The 20,629-nt window shown below is 39.0% G+C and overlaps 3 protein-coding genes across 4 annotated transcripts in view; all 3 read left to right on the top strand.

The window, feature by feature from the left end:
* LOC122091724 (importin beta-like SAD2 homolog) overlaps positions 1 to 8,816 on the top strand; it is a 20,130-nt gene extending 11,314 nt beyond the window's left edge. Inside the window, exons 11-21 of the mRNA XM_042661831.1 lie at positions 1 to 46; positions 82 to 242; positions 2,570 to 2,609; positions 2,699 to 2,842; positions 3,037 to 3,156; positions 3,247 to 3,465; positions 3,675 to 3,851; positions 5,124 to 5,802; positions 6,465 to 6,652; positions 7,146 to 7,278; positions 8,434 to 8,816. The exon at positions 1 to 46 is cut by the window's left edge and continues 62 nt beyond it. Of these exons, the coding sequence (XP_042517765.1) occupies positions 1 to 46; positions 82 to 242; positions 2,570 to 2,609; positions 2,699 to 2,842; positions 3,037 to 3,156; positions 3,247 to 3,465; positions 3,675 to 3,851; positions 5,124 to 5,802; positions 6,465 to 6,652; positions 7,146 to 7,278; positions 8,434 to 8,594 (2,068 nt within the window). The 3' untranslated portion in view covers positions 8,595 to 8,816. The remainder of the gene's footprint in view (positions 47 to 81; positions 243 to 2,569; positions 2,610 to 2,698; positions 2,843 to 3,036; positions 3,157 to 3,246; positions 3,466 to 3,674; positions 3,852 to 5,123; positions 5,803 to 6,464; positions 6,653 to 7,145; positions 7,279 to 8,433) is intronic.
* Positions 8,817 to 10,108: 1,292 nt separating this feature from the next.
* Positions 10,109 to 14,898, top strand: LOC122090936 (tRNA:m(4)X modification enzyme TRM13 homolog). 2 transcript variants are annotated; one of them, XM_042660714.1, is made up of 9 exons: positions 10,109 to 10,318; positions 10,443 to 10,508; positions 10,643 to 11,011; positions 11,087 to 11,351; positions 11,570 to 11,627; positions 13,564 to 13,650; positions 13,831 to 13,965; positions 14,131 to 14,269; positions 14,482 to 14,898. In XM_042660714.1, exons 1-9 carry the CDS (start codon positions 10,242 to 10,244, stop codon positions 14,711 to 14,713), a joined length of 1,428 nt encoding a protein of 475 aa, XP_042516648.1. In that variant the 5' UTR covers positions 10,109 to 10,241; the 3' UTR covers positions 14,714 to 14,898. The 2 variants fall into 2 exon arrangements, with proteins under 2 accessions (XP_042516648.1, XP_042516649.1); XM_042660715.1 differs by having other exon boundaries at positions 10,111 to 10,318; positions 14,485 to 14,898.
* A 999-nt stretch (positions 14,899 to 15,897) lies between these two features.
* On the top strand, positions 15,898 to 20,009 carry LOC122092128 (beta-xylosidase/alpha-L-arabinofuranosidase 1-like). Its single transcript, XM_042662451.1, has 7 exons — positions 15,898 to 16,638; positions 17,003 to 17,308; positions 17,589 to 17,758; positions 17,862 to 17,962; positions 18,086 to 18,433; positions 18,526 to 18,948; positions 19,027 to 20,009. The coding sequence occupies exons 1-7, from the start codon at positions 16,195 to 16,197 to the stop codon at positions 19,641 to 19,643; spliced, it is 2,409 nt and encodes an 802-aa protein (XP_042518385.1). The 5' UTR covers positions 15,898 to 16,194; the 3' UTR covers positions 19,644 to 20,009.
* Positions 20,010 to 20,629: the final 620 nt, after the last annotated feature.

Raw genomic sequence — 20,629 nt, 5'->3', positions numbered from 1 at the left:
GGGGGGGCAGGGGGGTTGGGTTTACTGTTCGAGAAAGAGTTCAGATGTATTTTTTCTTGAATTGGTTCATAATGCCTGCAGGGACCTCCAGTGATTGCATCATCATCAAAACGTAAAAAAAGTGACAAGAAGAAGGGGAAAGAGCAATACAACTCTGTTGGGGAGTTGTTAGTGCTCCCCTTTTTGTCACAGTTTCCCATTCCTTCTGCTGTCGGGTCAGGCCAAACCAAGATTTCAAATGAGTGAGTTCATCAGGAATCAGTCGCAGATATATCCAGTACTTACATTATTATGGTATTTGTTAGGACCACAGATAATCGTAAAATCTTTTATTTCCATATCTTGTAGGAAACTGAAGATTTAAATTTTTCTTGGAACCAATCAAACAATATTTTCTTGGGAAATGGCCAGTGTGTAGTTGAAGAGTCACCTAGGTGCTGAATAGTTAATGGACTCTAGTACCTGACTGAGACTTCATTAAATGCATTGGGGCAAAGTTTGTTGGTGCATACTAGGTGATGGAGTAGCCATTGACCATTGACTACTTGCCAGTCACTAAGTCATTTGCTGGAGTGTTATTTTGTGCTTTAAGTAAAAAATTGGGAAATAAATTATGTGAATATATTTATCTCCTTGGTTGGAGTAAATCGGTAAATTTAACCTCAATACCTTAATTGAGGGTTTTTGTCGAGTTTGGAAGTGTAGGTGTCTAAAAAATGCTTGCCTTTGTTAGTAGAATTTGTTAGCATTTATATCACTTTTATCCTATGAAACATGGGCTTGCCCACTTCTGATTCTTTGCTGGTGGCCATATATGTTGAACATGGACATCCATGTTGACATTGCTGGACGATTAAATTTTTCCCCCCTTAAGAAAGAAACAAAGGAATGAGAAGGGGGTGAGGGACAGAGAGACTGCCTGAATAGAAAACATAACTAGATGCATCTTTTGAAAGGGGGGGGGGGACATAATTATCGTTCCGCCTGTGGATGACCTTTATGACTATATGCCTATACTGATGTGTTTTGAGTGTCAAGCTTTCAGGATTTCCGTGCCACACAGCTCATATCATTGTTGGACAAGGTTTCAAGTATCACATTCTGGCTGATCTGCCAGTGATTCTGGCTGATATGGTCCGAGATATCAATACCTAAATACTTGATGTTGGACACTGATGTACATGCCCATGTCCTGTGACAGTTTTTTTATGTGAATAATGAATATATATGCAAAATTTGATGAATCTTATCGATTCTTGGTTGCTTAAGGCCTTAGACAATGCTCGATTATTGGCTAGTCGACCACTTGCCTGGGAGGACAAAATACACTCTTGTTCGCCTTACTGCCTTGAATGCTTTCATTCTGGCCCAGCAGCCCACAGTCTGATGGTCCAATTGTTTGAATAATTGTGCAATAAACAAACATCCAAACAAAATAGTTATTGGGGCAGTGGTATTATTGTTTTTCCTAGCATAAGATGTATTGAGTTTGAGTCTTACAATGACCTTTATGATTATGTTAGCTGTTGTTCTATAAGAATCCATAAGTCTGTTTCAAACATTGTTGTCAAGTCACCTAGGCAAACCCAGGCGATGGCTTACTCAGGAAGAGAGCAGAAGTGTAAGTGTGGTTTAGTAGGGTATATGACTAGATGTACATGCCACACATATTTTAGCAACGATATAAAATAAAAAAGTGTTATCAAACATGAATCAATGAACTTTCATGAAAGCATTCAACAAGCTACATAAAATAAAAAAAATATTCAACTAAAGCAAGGCGGCGACTTGGAAACCAATGCGGTCGTCTGAATAAAAAAGGCAATAGATTGCCATCCCCTCAAGAGACTGCCTTGTTGCTTGCCTTGACAATTATGCTTTCAAATGGTCTGACCGTTTCATTCTGATGGTTTAAACGTTCCAACAATCAGAACTTGAGTTTGAGATTTGCCATATCCTTTTATTGGATTATTTTAGCACTCATTCTATAAGAACTGGATGGTTGTCTGCTGACAGCAGCATTTGGGCATGTGCCTGCTAAGTACAAGTTAGCAGATAAAAAAGCCTACTAAGCTACAAAATTTGGGCCCAAAAGGTTGTGCCTAAGAATTAGACAGTTTGCTCTTCAGAGTTGATGGTTTGAACAATCAGTTATGTGAGGACCATTCTAATGAAGACATTGAAAATCTTGATGTTGAACTTATGGACTTGACCTTTTTTGTCCTGGGGTAAATAGAATGCTTTGTGTCCATGGACAACTATAAATGTTGCTTACTGGAGCATGGATGATATGCATTATGCATACATCTGACTGTCAACACAGACTACACAGAGTACAGACACTAAACTTAGCAGATGAACACTATTGAGATACTGCTGTTTCCTTCACTATTGTTAATCGTCCATTCAAGTACCACAAATGTGCAAAGTTCTTGATGACTCAGAAGAGTTGCTACGCAAAATAAATATTTTTTACCAATTAACTCCTTTTTTTTTTTAAATTTAATTACTTTTTTCATTTCAAGTTTCTCTCCATCTTTTCATTGCTCTTCTACTTTACCCATTGCAGTTACTATGGTGTTCTGATGGCTTACGGCAGTCTCCAAGATGTAAGATTAAACGTTCTTCAGTTCGTTAATTGAGATCTATTGAGAAATCTCACAAGAAAGATTTATAGTTCTAACCACTGCTTGTGCAGTTTCTAAGAGAGCGGAATCCTGGATACACAACATCTTTGGTTCAGACTCGGGTGCTGCCATTGTACACTTTGTCACCTTCTCTGCCTTATCTGGTAGCCACTGCAAACTGGGTACTTGGAGTCCTTGCCTCCTGTCTCTCCCAAGTGAGATTTTTTGAAACATTGCATCTCTTATATTTCTGTAAACTTGATCTATGACATATAACTTGCATTTTGATGGCTTTGTATTATTTCAATATTTCATTATTTTCAGCACTTGAAATGAGATTGTTACCATCAATTACTGCGTATAACTTTCTTGTATATGCTCCCCTAATAATTCAACCATGTTAGTACAGGAGATGAGTGCAGACATATATTCATCACTGCTAAAAGCACTGACTATGCCAGATTTTGGGGATACTTCCTGTTATCCTGTCCGGGTATCCGCTGCTGGGGCTATTGCTGAACTTCTTGAAGTAAGAACAACCAAAGAATTTTGTAATATCTATTTCATCCCAATTTCTATATGTATACATTTTGTTGAATTATCCTGTTTATTTGTGCAGAATGATTACCCACCTCCTGAATGGTTGCCCCTTTTGCAAGTTGTGGTTAGTAGGGTGGATAATGATGACGAAAATGAGTCCTCTATTCTATTTCAGCTTCTAAGTACCGTGGCAGAGGCTGGCAATGGAAATGTTGCAGTTCACATTCCATCAATTGTGTCATCTGTGATCGATGCTGTTTTGAAGTTCATACCGCCTAATCCAGAGCCATGGCCTCAGGTTGTTGATGGATTTTTCTTGAAAATTTCTTAGTGGCTAGTAACTGTGTTTGTGCACGTGCAGCAAGAATTTTATGGTTGCTGTGCTCATATTATTTGGCCCTTTTTATTTTTATTTTTTTAATTCGGCTTATTTTACTTGTCTCTGTTATAGTAGTTTAGTCAATTTATTAGGACCTTAAGGATGTATTCACATTAATCTTATATTAGGTGGTTGAGCAAGGGTTTGCAGCACTAGCAGTGATGGCTAAAACATGGGAAGATTACGTTGCTGAACAAATTGAGCAGGATGAATCTAGTAGCAACTGGCAATCTGGTTCGGTAAGCATGGCTAAGACATTTTCAGTTCTCCTGCAGCAGGCTTGGCTCACATCCATGCAACCAAAGGTGTGTGCATGCATCCATTGTCCTGAATATTAATATCTTCTTTTCTTTTTCCATGAATAAATTTATGCGATGCTTTACATTTTTTGGGACTGTCTGATGAATTCTGCAAAAGAGAATAAGAAAATAGATATGATGAAATTTGCATATGTGACTGAAGAAAATAGATATATGGCAGAGAACTATTTATAATTTATTTAGAAAATGAAACAATTTCACTTAAAAATCCCATGATCCTTTCCTCATTCTCTGCAATAGGAGAGACATTTGGTGCAATTTCTATTTTCTCATGGAGTTTCTATGATGTTTCAAAAGCATAAGAATGTTCAGTTGGTTTAAAAGATATATTCTGTCTATTGTTTATTCTTTGTTGGATCTCTCAGCCAATGAAATTCTCTGGAAATTTATTTTGATTTCTGTATTTCCTTTAATGTTTTGAATCACACTAAATGGGTAAATAATATATTTATTTTTTCATAAAACTTTCTACCATTCAATATTTTTATGTTTTCAAATATGTTAACCTTTAAACTAAGTATTAATTCCTGGTTGTAAACCAAAAAAAGAAAAAAAAAAGGTGTGCCAAATGGAGGGGTTCCAGAACCTACAATTGATTTGTTTGATGTCGGACATTTCACATATCTTTTAGCACTATGACCTAATTCAATGAAATATTACAATCCAAAATAATATACCACTCTTTTGGGTCCCATCTGATCAGGTACTTTTGTTCATCCCCAAAGATCTTCTACATCTAGTGGTTGGTTTAATTTCATGACATGGTCTTTATCCTCTCATGTCAGTCGTCTATCCTCCTTTTGATTTATAGATGGTAGTTGTGGTCGATTCTTTTGATATTACATATTTTTGTATGGGATTGAAACTATAGATTTGTTGATATACATTGTTGTTGCCTTCACTTAACAGCTCGAGCTTTTAGGATAAGTGGTGGTAACATGGTATTGAAGTAGGAAGGTCGAGTGTCCGATCCTTGGGAAGTGCAGCAGGGTTTCCCATTACATTCTCCCCTCAATGCCACATTATAAGTATTTTCGCGTGAGTGTCTCACGTGTAGGGCATGTTGTGTACTGGCCGGCACGTGTTGGTGTGTGTAGGGGGGGGTGTTATATACATTGTCATTGCCTTTACATAACAGCTTGAGCTTTAAGAATAAGTGGTTGTAACAAGATTTACTTCTTCCTTTCCCTATATGTTCTAGAAATTGCACACATTCGTATTATAATTTTTTCTTTTGTAAAATATGTCGATTTTCAGGAAGGGGTTTCTCATGCATTGCCTCCATCATGCGTAAATGATGCGTCAACAATACTCCGAGCCATTATGCGGTCTCTTATGGACCCCAGTTTGGTTTTGGAACTGAAAATATCGGACTTGCTTGTTGCTTGGTCTGATTTGATTGCAGAGTGGCATGCTTGGGAAGAACTAGAGGATTTGTCAATCTTTGACTCCATTCAAGAAGTAGTCAATCTACACAAAAAATGTGAGTTGAAGAACTTCATTGTAAGAGGGCATCCATCTCCTCCAGCACCACCTGTGCCAGAAAGATCCATTGTTGAAGGTATCGGGGCTTTTGTTAGTGAGGCAATTTCGCAATATCCATCAGCAATTTGGAGGGCGTGCTCATGTGTCCATGTACTACTACACGTTTTGAGCTTCTCATATGAAACTGAAGGAGTCAAGCAGTCATTGGTGATTACTCTCAGTCGTGCGGCATTTTCCCGTTTCAGAATGATCCGTAGCAAGCCTGGTGCACTGTGGAAACCCCTGTTGCTTGCTATCTCCTCTTGCTATTTATGTTATCCCGATATTGTTGAGAGGATTTTGGAGAAGGATGAGGATAAAGGCTTCACAGTCTGGGCATCTGCATTGAGTTACATCTCCACTAGCTCTTTTGAACCTGGCTTGTCAGATGAGTCTGAGATTAAGTTAATTGGTCAGTACTTTACATGATAGTTCTTTAGAAGCAACAAATATTTCTAGTTTTATGTAGAATACTCGTAATCAATAATTCCTGGTAAATTTAAACCAAGCTGGCAGGTGCTGGTTGTCCAACCAGTGCTTCTTCTTCTTCTTCCCCCCCCCCCCCCTTTTTTTTGGGGGGGGGGGTATCTATTTAGTTGTTAATTGATGACATCCATCTTCAATATTGGAAAAATTCTGTAAAACAGTTTCTGATCCGATAATCAGAATCATCCTTCTCATATGCTTTGGGGTAATTCCTCAGGCTATTGGTGGCTGTTATTGCTCACCTATTGGAACAATAGCCTATTCTAAATGGTGTTATCACCAAGATTTTCTTGTGTTCTTGGGTCTACAAGGGGAAGCTGCCTTTACTCCTACATATCCATAGCAATTATCTGCTTAACCTTTCCAAAAGGGTTTTCTACACTTGTCCTATTTTTCTTCTCTTGTCCAAATCTTATCTTTATTTATTTTTTGAAAAATCAAAGAAGCCTATAATGAACATTTCAAGTAGTTGGGGTAAGAAATTATTAGGTTGCATTTGTGTTCGAGTTGGATCAGTTTTTTTTTTCACTGACTAGTACATGTCTCATCAATGGTGCATGCTCCCCAATGGCTGTTTGACTATTACAGTGATGACAATAACCAAAGTGGTTGAATGTCTTCTGGAACGAGCCGGCGATCCTTGGAGTGGATTGTTGCAGGATTGCTTCGCTTCCCTAGTGGAGGCAACCATACGTCTCAAAGAGGTGCAGGAAGAGGAGGATGAAGATGATGGAGAAGATGAAGATGCGGATGTGGAAACTGATGATGATGATGAGGTATTGTACCAAATTTTCCAATTCAATTTTATCTTCCCTTTTTTCCTTTGGAACCCCTAACAGTTGGAGGCTACATGGGCAGCATAGTTGTCAAGGCGTCGCCTAGCTAGGCATCCAGGTGGCTTTTTCTGGATTGGCAGCTTAGTCAGCTAGGCACCTTGTTGGTGTTGCCTTCGTTTTTGACACCCCTTAACCGCCTTGGTTCTCCTGGATGCCGTGACAACTATGTTGGGCAGTTTACTAGTGACTGCAGAGTTCTGGGTTGGTCCCACCATTTAACAGGTTGCACCTGGAGAATCTTCCAAGCAAAAAACTGCCCCTGGTTGTGATACCCTAACCCATCTGTTGGCTTTCTTTTGCAACGATTGGAAAAGAATAGCAAAAGTGGTTTAAAAAAAAAAACTTGACATTTGGTGGTTTGGTATATTGTTGCCTGCACAGTGTAAATTGTTTGTGAAACAAGAAGGCAATAGTTTTTTTTTTCTCTTACTAGGATTCTGAAGATGAGCGTGAAGAAACAGAGGAAGAATTTCTAAATCGGTATGCTGAGGCAGCTGTTGCCCTTGAAAATGGAATGATTGTGGAAGAAGGAGATGTGGAAGACCAAGATCAGGAGCTTGAATTGGGTAAGCCGGTTTATACTTATGATAGTTGTGGTTTCATTTTCTCTCCTGGGTTGGGTATTGGCTTGGGCTGCTTGGCTATTATTAAATGATATTGAATAGTCTTTTGTATAGTTTGATGTTATGATTTAATATAATAAATCATAACAAAGTAGTCTTTCTTTGCTAATATGACTAATTAGATACGGAAGATTAGGTATTGTGTCATTCTTGACGTTATAGGCAGGTTGTGTGTTTACTCATGAAAGAAGTTGGTAATGAGACAAGACATTCATATGCTACAACAGTGTATGCAACTGATTTGGATATTGGATACTTTATTGTTTTTTAACTATCAGATATGTGTTCTTTTAGATATTAGTAGTATTACCAGTGGCTCTGGACCTGCCATACAGTTATTGAATGACCACTTGTTTTTTTCTAGGGTATAGGAGTGTCAATGACCTGATCAAGTTGACCTGGCTTAGAGGACCACAGGGCAAGGCTGAATTGAGATTTTCACGTCTTTGCGAGGCAGATCTTGCTTCATCCTAGTCTGTCATTAATTCACACAGAGAAACACAAACACATCCCAGTCTTTGCAAGGCTGATCTTGCCTTATCTTAGTCTGTCATTAATTCACACACGCACACATCCTAGTCTTTGCAAGGCAGATCTTGCCTCATCCTAGTCTGTCATTAATTCACACACATGCATTCTTCTCTTCTCTGGAACATTTTAAGGGTGGGGTTGCTTTGCGATCACTGCATAATATCAATATGCTCTGTGGCCACAGTTTTTTCCCCCTGTTTTCTTTTTGATGGAACACTGACATGCAATTAAAGACTTGAAACTGGAGCCTTTTCTGAGGTGAGCAATTTGGGTGGCAACTCACCTATGTGGTGATGCATTCAGGGGCAGCAAATTCAGCTCAGCTCAGCAGGTCCAGCTGCCTGGCCTACCTTAGACTGGCAAGTAGTGTTTTAAGAATTTTGGCTTGGATTGGATTTTGTTCCTTAGAGTTGGAACTTGGAAGTTAAACTTTGGCCAATTTGCAGCCCTAGTACTATTACTGCTGCTGATGGGTATTGGTCCCGTCTGGCTAGATTGCTGTATGCCGCTTTCTAACAATGGTTCCATGGTTTTTATATCTCTCATCTCTGTCATGTTGGACTGCAGGTGTGCTGGGTGACATTGATCCGCAGAGAGCTGTCCTCTCATTAATGGAGAGATATAACCAAGTTCTACAACAGAAATTGCCACCGCAGCTAGTAACAGGCTTCGTGAACACCTTCCCCGAGTATGCTTCTTTTTTTCCAGCAATCTCGGTGACACTATAGTGATTGATGAAGTGTTGCTGTCAATGATAATTTTATTGAAAAGTAGAGGGAACATTTTTTTTATCATTAAGAGAGGGCGTTTTGCACCTTTATCATATCACCTGTAGGCCAATTGTTTGGTCACTGGTGGCCATTTCTAGTGCATTTATTTTTTTGTAGAAAGAAATTCATTCATTTAAACGTGGCAAACTCGTAATTGCCAAGATACATGATTCCGTCAAACCACGGTGTGGAATTGGATCAAATTGTCATACACGTCACCAAGAGGCCTTGTTATGGAATCTGCAATTTTTTTCAGGTCCCTTGGAACAAATTGGAGCTCACAACCTTGAAAATGATTGGAAGATATCATCTATCATGGTTGCATTGCTGGAGGAACTGTATCAGATGACGTAAGACCGGAGTTGAATCCCTAACTTGTTTTCTTTTGGGTAATTCATAAATGGTCCCACACTACTTATCACTTAATCAGTATGCGTTGACACCATACAACAAAATTGTTGCCGGTTGAATTATTTGTGCCTTGGTGATCATTGATGGTTTGTAACACTAATTGTTTGCTGCGGACGTACACTTTTTAAAATTTTTTTGGTCAAAAAGCTGCGAGTGTACATATCAAGCTAGATTTCCCACTTTACTCCAGTCCACATGGTAAAATAAAACCCTAAGAAATTTCTAAAGAAATAAATTTTATTATAAATGGCTGAGATTATAAGGGAATAAAAAATGATTGCATTTGACCCTATTGTCATTTTTCATGTGGCATGCTTAGGTGCCATTGGCATCGTGGGCAACAAGAAAGTCGTTTGAGGGTAGTATACATGTGTAATGTAGTCTTCGGGTAATAAAGTGAAGGAATAGTTAAAAAAGACATGCATAATTTATGATTAATAAATAGGCATTTCTAGTTTGTTCATATTAATTTCAATGTGATGTTAATACCATTTTGATCTGTAATTGGCCAATGTACTAGGGTTTGATTCACTGCCTCCTTGATGAGTCCTCTCTATCGTCAGTTGAAACTTTAGCTGTTGTCAAGGATATTAGATGTTTTCTTCGGTCCCTTGAGGCTTTTGGTTGTTGCTTTATTAATAGAGATGAAAATGTTCATGTGCATGCTCATGCTATTTCTAAGAAGTCTTGTTCTACCCTTGTTTGGGAATGTGGAGACCCTCCTTTCTAGATCACCTCTTAAGTGTTATAGTATCCTTTTTGCCGAATGTGGTTGATGAATAAGGGCCTTTGGACGTCAGAAAAAAAAAAAAAAAATCTAGAAGCGGCCTTATAAGGATCCGGATCCTGATCCGGATCGGCAGTGGCACACAGGTAACAAAATCCATGCTGATTGGAATAAAGGATCCATATATATTGTTGCGCATATGGACGGCTGTGATGAGTTGAATTGCTTAGGTGGATCATCGGAAGGTCAAAGGTGTGCGCAAAACCAATCGTCGCCTAGGGCTAAAGACCCCTCAACGCAATCGAATTTACGGTATTGGTATTGAAGCATTACTCCTACGAAAAAAAAAAAGTACTGAAGCATTACAGATTTCATAGTACAGACTAGAGACTCTGGAGGCGTTGCTGTGAGAGTGAGAGGGAAGCGCCGTTTACAGGCGTCGGTTTCTCAGTAAGGCGTCATTGAGAATGGAAGAGGGACGTTGCAAGTTCTGGCTCCCCAAGAAAAATCGATTCTGTTCGAACAAACGTCTCGGCGATTCCCTGTAATTCCATTTTTTTTCTCCTTTTTCCAAATTCATCTTCCTTGATTCGTAATATTTGCTTATTCTTCTTCTTCTTCTTCTTCTTCTCTCTCAATCTTTTTTTTTTTTGGATCAAACCGTGTAGGTTCTGCGGAAACCACAACCTGAGGTCTGAAGAACAGAGGATTACATGCCCATTAGACCCCTCTCAGTAAGCTCTCTCTTCTAAAAAATATTTTTCCCCCTCTCTTTTAGTTATTAGACTTTGTGTCCTTTTTTTTCCGACTTTTTTATGCTTTCCCCGTAATTATTGATTTTTACACCCCCCTTGTTCATCTGCTTAAGTTCTGTGCTGCAAGAAAATCTAGAATCACATCTTAGAAGATGCCCATTTCTGAAACAACTCCAATCCTTGAAACAACAACCTTTCTACAAAAAAGGCATCAATGGCGGGAGAGATGATGACGTTAATGATGTGAAAGTCAATTCGAAAGATGCAGAAAACTTCACCTTTCCAAATAAACAGCTGTATGAGTCCTCGGATGACACTACCTCGAACATGAAGAGGAATGCAGTGTATAACATGACAGTCCCAGAATTCTCCCAACTGATGAGCAAGATAGAATCGATTCATGGTACTATCAGTTCAGAGATTCACGAGTCCTATAACATACCGGAAGCTTGTAGCATATGGATTAATAAAGGAATGGATCGGTATGAGGATTTCCTTATGCTATGTTTTCGTTTGTTTGAAAGCGCTTGATGAATTAAATGATTTCCCATTTGCAGGAAGGTGCCGTTCCAAGAGAAACATGTTCTGCAACAGGCGTCGATTCTTGGGAACTTGGCAGACTTTGGATTATTGGAAAATCCTGTTGGGAACATGCTTTGTTCAAACATTGCAGGACCTTTGCACTCCAATGGGTCGTCCGGGGATAAGGTTCCTGCAGTCATTGAATTTGGAGCAGGGAGAGGATACCTAACACAAATGCTCGCAGACTGTTATGGTATCAAGAAGGTGTTTTTAGTCGAACGGAAGGCTTACAAACTTAAGGTTAGTTGACTGACAATTGCAATAATGGCACTGATAAATGATGAAATACCAATTTTTCTTCCAATTAACTTTTTTAGGAACGTTTGGCCTTGTCTTTGATTATATAACACATGCGAGCTGTAGACAAAGCACGAAATACTTATTAATGGGTTTCACAGGAACTTAGATTAATGTATAATTCAAAATTTTTATTCCTGATCTACTAATGCAACTTCTAGGCTGATCGAAGTCTGCGACAAACAGAGAGCTTGACTTTAGAGCGTTTGAGAATTGACAGTAAGCCATTCAAAAACCTATGGTTTGGATATTTTGTATGATACTGTACGTACAATGATTTTCCATGGAGCTTGCTTTTATGCATATCTCAAAGCTATAAAGCTGCAGCGACATAGTAATGTTATTGAAAAGCTTATACACGATCCATGCATCCATAGGTTATTTCCTGTATTTGACATTAAAGAATGTTCACATCGTACTACAGACATCAGCTCCATGTTTAGACGCTTGGAAGATGCAACCGAACCAGTTGCAAGCACCCATGCGTTACTACATGTCATAGGCGTCAGTGCCATGTTTAGAAGCTTGGCAGATGCAACCGAACTAGACGCAAGCACCCATGCATGGCTGGTTTCTTTTGTGCCGATATCAAGCATCTACCCAATCAGGAATTTGCACACCTTTTGTGCAGACATGACCTCCCTGTTCAGGAATGTCAATGCTCACTAACTGCAGCTTGGGAAAGCTCGGGTCTGGGTGACCAGAACTATTGAACTTTCAGTAATGAGACAAGTTCAAAGGGACATTGTGGCACTTAGGTGGGTTGAAAATTCCAGCCATCAATGTCCGGTTCACAGCTCTTAGAATCTGGTCTATTTTGGAGATTAGACATTTTGAGTATACCACCGGTGCATGGGAGAATCTTGAGAATAACAAAGTAGAATCTGTTTATGCATTCTTCTGAACTAACTTTCGCAGTTCACTTCAGAAAATCTCTCTCCTGTGAAAGCAGTGGCTTCTAGGAGCACTTATCCTCATTCTGTATTAGAATTTGCTGTCTAAAATAAAGAATTCATCTGGATAGCTATACTACATTGGCATCCCAAATGACAGTAACTTGTATGGGCTTTTGGTATGGGTGCCTTGGCTTTGAGCATACTTGTGTATTTTTCCTTGTGTTCTTGTTCGGATGTATCCATCTGCATCATTGATATTCCCATCAAAACTCCCCAAGCATAAAATACAATTGAGATTGTTTATTTGGGGGTTGAGGTTAAAAATTTCTTTAGCCCTGACATCTTTTGTTTCTCTATGTCCCAAAAATAGAACTCTTCCTTTTAAGGGTATCACCTCAAAGTTACTGGCAATAAAAAGGATTTTGATTCTGGTGGAAGATTTTAGACTTTGGAGAATTTTAGGGGATATATATGTAAAATATGTGAAATAAAAAAGAAGAAGCAATATATCAAAATCCAGAATCCTCCTTATAAACAGACAAAATTGTAAATACTATCCACTAAAAAGGTAAAATACCTGCGAGGAGTAAATTTTTTGAGGATAACTGAGTGATGTGATGGATTTATCAAATCTAAATATTATAATCCTGACATTTGTTTCAGTTTGAGATTTCATATTTTCGAATCCTAATGTAAATTATCTAAGACTTTTTAGCTACAGTATGTTGTTCTATATATTCTATATGTGGTTTTACTGTGATTGAAAATCCTTCTGCAATGTTGAAGCATGGCCTCAAATTATATCATTATATTTCACTTTTCTTTTGGTACAGCCCATTTTTTCTGCTGCTGTGGAACTCCTCCTATTTGTTGTATAATCTACTATGTGATCAGCTGTATACTATGACTGGGATTGCGTGCCTTTATTGTCTGTATGAGCCTCTTGGTTCCTGTATGGCTTCAGAAAGGATGTGGGCTGTAAATATTTTGGTTCTTTGACTTCTGCAAGGGATTCCTGGTTCTGCCAATATAAATTGCATGTCTTGAGTGGAAGATGCCTCCTTGCCCTCCACAAATTTCCTTTGACCTTCTTTTCTTCTGTATTGTAAAAAACCAATAGAAGTTAGGTCTAATAGATCCTCTGTTTAACATACATTTACACTTTTTAGTTGTGTATTAGTATTTTTGTGATGCAAGTGTATTTTACTTAATTTATGCAATTAAAATTCCCATTCACTTTCCAACACCAATCTCTGCAGTAGAGGATTTGAACTTGGATGCTGTTGAGTCTTTGAGGGGAGTTCCTTACCTGGCAATTGGGAAACATCTCTGCGGGCCTGCAACAGGTGCTCAAGCCACTAAAATTATTTAACTTGATGTAAAACTGAGATTACATAGCAATTGGAGTCATTTCTTTAAAATTTTATATTCTTCAACAAATTGTCTTTTGTGGACAATCTTGTGGATATATGACTGATAATATTAGGATTTATTGCAAGTTTTCAACATCTCAAGTGTGGCTGCAGATTTGACCTTAAGGTGTTGCCTTCCTGAGCAAATTCTAGAAGATAAAGCCATACATTCAAGTGGTAGTCATTACCTGAGAGGCCTTGCTATTGCGACATGTTGTCATCATCTTTGCCAATGGAAGCACTACATAAGTAGTCTCTTGATCCTTTTACGTACCAAAAATATAAATTATAGTTTCATACAATGTTTTGCTAATATGTTTTACTTGGGTTGTAATGTCTCTAGGTTGTCTGACTGTCATTGTCCAGTGATGTTGCTTTGATATGAGCTGAGATATTTGAGTGCTTTGGCTGCAGATAAAAGATATTTTTTAGATCTGGGGATGAGTAAAGATGATTTCCATGCAATCACGTGGTTTACCAGCTGGGCAGTAGATGCAGATCATGGCTCTGATCTTTCTAATGTTGTAGACCATGGATCACACCCACTTTCCATGTAATAATACTTCACCTTATCCGTATGGATTTAGGCTTATTATAGATTCAAGGGAGAGTATAAGAAAACAAAGAACCTGAATTGGAAAATCCTTTGAGATATGTAATAAATGAGTCAGATTTATAAAACAAAAAAATTTACCTAATAGATTGGTGTTGTTATTAGCTATGTATTGATGCTTATTTGACAATTGTATTTTTCTCTCCATGTAGCAGTGTGAAGAAATATTGTAGCGTTGGTGCTCAGGGAGTTGAAGAAATTGTAAAGAATATGGAGGCAGTGGACAGGGCAGTGCTGGGTTTCATGTGCAAGGAGATCATTGACATGGGGCGGCTAATGTGGATTAAGGAGCAGGGCCTTGCAACGAAGTTTACCAAGTATGTACCATCCAATATCTCACCTGAAAACCATCTACTTATTGCCAAGTGTGGCGATTGCTTGTAAGATGTGGAGGTTATTGTTCTTTCTTTTACTAGTTTTATTAGCTCATCCATGTTGCCATGAAATTAAATAACTACAATGTTTAGAATTCTTAAAGGAACTAACCATTCACATTCTGAGAGAAGTAAAATTAAATTGTTGAACAGAGCTTTCGGTGTTGGTTAAAATTAAAAGATTCATTTCTTGTCTGTCTCGCTCTCTTCATTTTTTTCCTTTTTTACTTCTTCTTCTTTTTTTATTTATTTATTTGTTTATTATTGAATTTTATTCAGCATGGGTACTGGCGCAACATTAATAGAACAAGTTGATGGTTTCTGATTTGCTGGAAATAAAGGAATTGCTTCTGAATTATTTTCAAACCCTACTTTGTCAGGTCACTAGGTGCCCTTTTCATTTTCTTGGTCTATCCGTTCTCAAATGAAAGTGACAATCTCACAATCAGCTGCCACGGGTGAGTAGCTAGACTAGCCAACCTGGCTAATGGAACTGGCCATTGTCACATTTGCCCTATTAGCAGTGTACTACGCTCACACATATGGGAAAGTGGAGTCGGGGCATGGGCATCTTTTTTCACAGGGTGGTTCCACATGCCCATGTGTGGGCATAGGGTAAATTAGGAGGTAGCGTTCTTATGGTGAACAAATAAAATAATATACCATATCATAAAATTAAGGTAAAGTTTGTTATCTTCATCCACCATGATTTAACGTTATGATTAGATTCTTAGGTTTATAAATGTTTATCAACGCCCATCCCTTAAATTGAAATTACCTTCTTACCTTCTCTGGTCCAATCGGAGGGTTAAATTCTGTGGTTTAGGAGATTCTCTCTTCACCATGGCCATGGTTGAGGGAAAACTGTCCTAAAATTAAAACAACAAAAGATGATGAAAGGATATGGATATTTTTATTAGCATACAAATTGAGCATTATCGGTTTCTAACCTTCACAAAATGGGTGACGGGGCGAGGGCTGGAGAAGGAAGCAAAATATTTTTTCCCAAAAGGGTTAACCCTGCTTCACCCTCCCCTATCAGGTTGAAATACTTCCAAGTTCCAACATTTTACTCCCAAGCCCAGTTTAGTTCATTGACGCAAACCCAGCTTCATATATATATAGTTGGAATTAAAAGCGTGGCATAAAAAATAAAAGGTCCTGTGGACATGAACGGATGAAATAGGTCATAGATGTGTAAGCATCTATTCCGACATTACAGAGGAGAGGATGCATGGGACAGTTGACCGGACCTGATCAAAATTCAGTATTTTTTTGTAAAGAAAACCGTCAATAACCAAAAATAGGGAGCTATGTTGAATGGAAATTGCTTTCTTTATTACTAGGATAAGATAAGATATAGCAAGATACAATGGCCGATCTGTCTATATATATCTTCTACTCCCTTTTTTTAGCTATGAAATTATCAACTCCCTTACCCATTCCATTTGGAAGAAAGAAAAGAAAATTAAGCAGCTCAGCTAGCTACAGATGAAGGAAAGAACTATGCACCAAAGCCAAACCATGGTGGCTCTTCAAGTCGGATTTGCAATGCTCATCCTTCTATCTACTCATAATTACTGCGGGGTAGAAGCAGAATTCATGGTCTGTAACCGTACAGCATTTGAGAGTATGAAACTTGATATGAGCAATTTTCGCTTTTGTGACAAGAGCCTGCCATACAAGGTGCGAGCCAAGGATCTGGTTGATCGAATGACACTGGGCGAGAAGGTGGCACAGCTTGGGGACAAAGCCGTGGGAGTGCAACGCCTAAACCTACCAGGGTATGAGTGGGCGTCGGAGGCACTCCATGGTGTTTCAGACGCTGGTCCCGGCACACATTTCAGTGAAACCGTGCCTGCAGCGACCAGCTTTCCCACTGTTATCCTCACCACCTCCTCTTTCAACGAGACCTTGTGGAAAACCATAGGCGAGGTTGGTCGTAACTCATAATCCTATTTGTTCCTTCCATATTTCCTTTGAAATATTAAGCCGCCATTTTCCCACATTGGGTAGAGTGTGGATTAGGTTCTCGTACGGTCTGATCCACATAGATTGAATCCACCACCCACAGGGTTTTTCCTTTGGTGGATTCAATTTATGCGGATCAATCATATACGAGAATGATTCTTGTACGAGGACCTGGTCCGCTCTCCATTGGGTGTGACTATATAGTAGCCTTACTAAAAGGCTTATAAGAACTTGGACACCTTCTACTTGAAGGTTAGCCTTTGAGGATGAGTTCTATCTGAGTCCCAACATTTTAAATTCTCTATTTTAATTTTTTTTTTCTCATCAGGTTGTCTCGAATGAAGCAAGAGCTTTGTACAACCTAGGACTGGCTGGATTAACGTTTTGGAGCCCAACCATTAATGTTGCTAGGGATCCAAGGTGGGGAAGAATTATAGAAACACCCGGAGAAGATCCTTATGTGGTTGGGCGTTACGCTGTCAATTACGTAAGAGGACTGCAAGATGTGAAAGGCTATGAGAAAACAAGGGATCCAAACTCAAGGCCTCTCAAGGTTGCAGCATGTTGCAAACATTTTGCAGCTTATGATGTCGATAATTGGAAGGGGGTTGATCGCTACCACTTCGATGCAAAGGTGACCATTAATTAATCATATAGTACTATTATTTACAACTTACTTCAGTATTAGTAGTACTAGTACACATTAATAGTAATTCTCTTTCCTTCTTAGTGTGAAATAATAACGCACCAGAATCCATCAAAATTCTATAGTCAATCGTGTTTAGGTGAGAGTAGTACTAAGATTGGTGACATGCATCTTGGGAAGTATTGGTGTTGCACACCTTTTTCACGCTTTTTACTTATTAAGAAAAAAAAAAAACATAATAATTAATTGCAATTTTGTCAATTATTAGGTGACGGAGAGGGATATGGTGGAGACCTTTGTTCTACCATTTAAGATGTGTGTCAAGGACGGAGACGTAGCCAGTGTCATGTGTTCATATAATCGAGTAAATGGCATACCTGTCTGTGCTGATCCCAAGCTCTTGAATGGGACAATCAGGCAGAATTGGAATCTCAATGGGTGAGTTCTCTTCCAAGTCCTATCACATTATTCACAAATGTTAATATTACTAAGTCAAAATCTCAAATGAAACTACAACTAACTTGGCTTTCTTTGTAAATAGTTACATTGTTGCTGATTGCGATTCCGTCGAAGTTATGGTTAATGGCCACAAATTCCTTAATGATACACCAGCAGATGCTGTTGCGCAAGCACTCAAAGCAGGTAAGTTCTTTGATTCATAAACACTCAAAGTTTCTCTTTCTTCGATATCAGTCATAGAGAATTGTGTATATAATTGATATTAATTCTCACTTCTAGTTTATATAATTTTGATTATACTACTAGGGATGGATCTAGATTGCGGGAAATACTACCCAAATTATGCGACACAAGCAGTGAAGGAAGGGAAGGTGACGGAAGCTGAAATCGATGTGTCTCTAAAGAACCTTATCATTGTTCTATTGAGACTTGGGTGGTTTGATGGTAACCCTGGTGGGTACTCAGGACTCGGGAAGAATGACGTATGTTCTCCGGCGAATCTCGAGCTCTCGGCCGAGGCCGCAAGGCAAGGCATAGTCTTGTTAAAAAATGATAAGAACACTTTGCCATTGGTCGTCGGCACCGGAAGGCCCAAGTTTGCCGTTATTGGACCCCATGCAAATTCTACCGTAGCAATGATCGGTAACTATGCATGTAAGTTGGTTCAATTCATTTTTCTACTACAAATCTATTTTTCTACTAGTGGAAACATACTAATGGACGATCTCATCCTTATCCATCACCAGTAAAGAGTGGTGTAGCATGCCATTATTCAAAACCAATTGATGCCATCGCCGAGTATGGAGATGTGGTCTATGCACCTGGATGCCAAGGAGTCAAATGCCCCAATGGTGATGGGATCAATCAAGCAGTACAAGTCTCCAAACAAGCCGATGCAACCTTCATCTTTGTTGGATTGGATCTATCTGTGGAAGTTGAGACCTTGGATCGAAATGATCTCAACTTTCCTGGCTTTCAGAAGGCTCTCATCACCAAAATTAGTGAAGCTGCCACCAAGCCTATCATTGTCATCATTTTCTCTGCTGGAGGCGTTGACATCTCCTTCTTGCAGCAAGACCCAAAGGTTCAAGCCATCATTTGGGCAGGTTACCCTGGGGCTGAGGGTGGCCGTGCCATCGCAGATGTCATTTTTGGCAAGTACAATCCAGGTGAGAATCTACTTTATTCATGAATTAGAATTTAGAAAGAAAAAAACATTTTAATTACTTGGATGTTGCTCTTGCCAGCTGGTCGTCTTTCGATTACATGGTATCCGGCGAGCTATGTAGATGAATTACCGATGTCATCAATGTCACTGAGACCAGTCCCTGAGTCTAAGTACCCAGGAAGGACATACAAGTTCTATAATGGATCAACCATCTATCCCTTCGGTTATGGATTGAGCTACACCACCTTCAGATATGCCATTAAGTCTGTAACAAATCCGATTACTTTGAACTTGGGGCAGTTCCAACAATGCAAGCAAATCCAGTTCTTGGATGGTAGGAAGATAGATTGCCCAGCCGTTCTAGTGGATGAGACACAATGCAATCAAACGGTGATGGTAAAAGCTCAAGTGACCAACACTGGGAAAAGGGATGGAGCAAACGTTGTGTTTGTATACTCTGTCTCACCATCAGGCATTGTTGGAGCACCTATCAAGAGACTTATTGCATTCAAGCGAGTGCTTTTAGTAGCAGGAACGTCACAAGTAGTGCCATTCATGTTGAATGCCTGTCGCGATTTCAGCATTGTAGCAGAGGATGCTTATGAGCTATTGCCATCAGGGCAACATACGATCATTGTTGGAAATGGAGATGATGGAGTTTCAACTCAAATTTCTGTTGGTTTTAACCACAATTAGTTTCAATACAACTTTATTTCATTTGGGTCTCCTCTTCGAATTTGGATCCCCTCCCCCTAGGGGAATCAAATTCGACTCCTCTCTAATTAATTGGTGTCCAATTAATTATCCACGGGTTGGGAGGACTCTCAACATGCAACATAATACATGGCATATATCCTCAAGTCTTTTAAACCCTTAGATCATTAATTGGCGTCCAATTAATTGGAGAGGATCTTTTGCCTAGGTAACTTCCCCATCCTATCTACAACCGTGGGAGAGGAACCCAACTCCTCCTCTGCCCCTTGTTTCAAGGTTATGGAACTAATAATGTAACCTTTTGTGTTAATATGTCTAATAAAGAAAGTCTTTTCGTTATTGCATCAATTATCTTCAACTCAGTGTTGTTTTAATCTCAAATTCGGTATTACTACAATCATACTGATAGAGGTGAAGCAGCTCATGTTGTTTATCTTCATCATTCATGTATGGTTTAGTGTTGACATGTGTCAATTTAAATTTTAGAAATACATGGAAGAAAAAAGATCAGATGTATAGAGTAATTGAGGCCTATCACAATTGTATTCCGGCTCCTCTCCAACTGGTTGGGTGCCCAATCAGGCATTCCACGGTTATATGCGACTTATCCCCAATGATGGTGCCATTTCCCCCCAAGACTTAATTAATTATTCTCTGCAGTCTATTTCCCCATTTCCCATAGCCATCATATGTTGCGAGATGACAATATATCGCAAATGGATCCTTTATCAAACATGTCATGTATATCCTCATATAGCTGTACCTTATTTCTCCTCGATCAATTCTAATCAGCTACGCTAAAAGGGAAAATTAGCTTCCTATCTTCTTAGATTGCATGGCAAAATTGTAGAGATGTCAAAGATCAATTCTAATCAGCAACACAAAAGAATGGAGAATTCTCTCCTTGGTCAATGCTAATCAGCTACAGTAGAAAGGAAAATTAGATTCATGTCTTCCTAGATCGCAGT

Source organism: Macadamia integrifolia, chromosome 10 (assembly GCF_013358625.1).
Source record: "Macadamia integrifolia cultivar HAES 741 chromosome 10, SCU_Mint_v3, whole genome shotgun sequence".
Classification (NCBI taxonomy): Eukaryota; Viridiplantae; Streptophyta; class Magnoliopsida; order Proteales; family Proteaceae; genus Macadamia; species Macadamia integrifolia.
The sequence above is the reverse complement of the archived record's forward strand: the minus strand, read 5'-3'. Positions and strand labels throughout refer to the sequence as shown.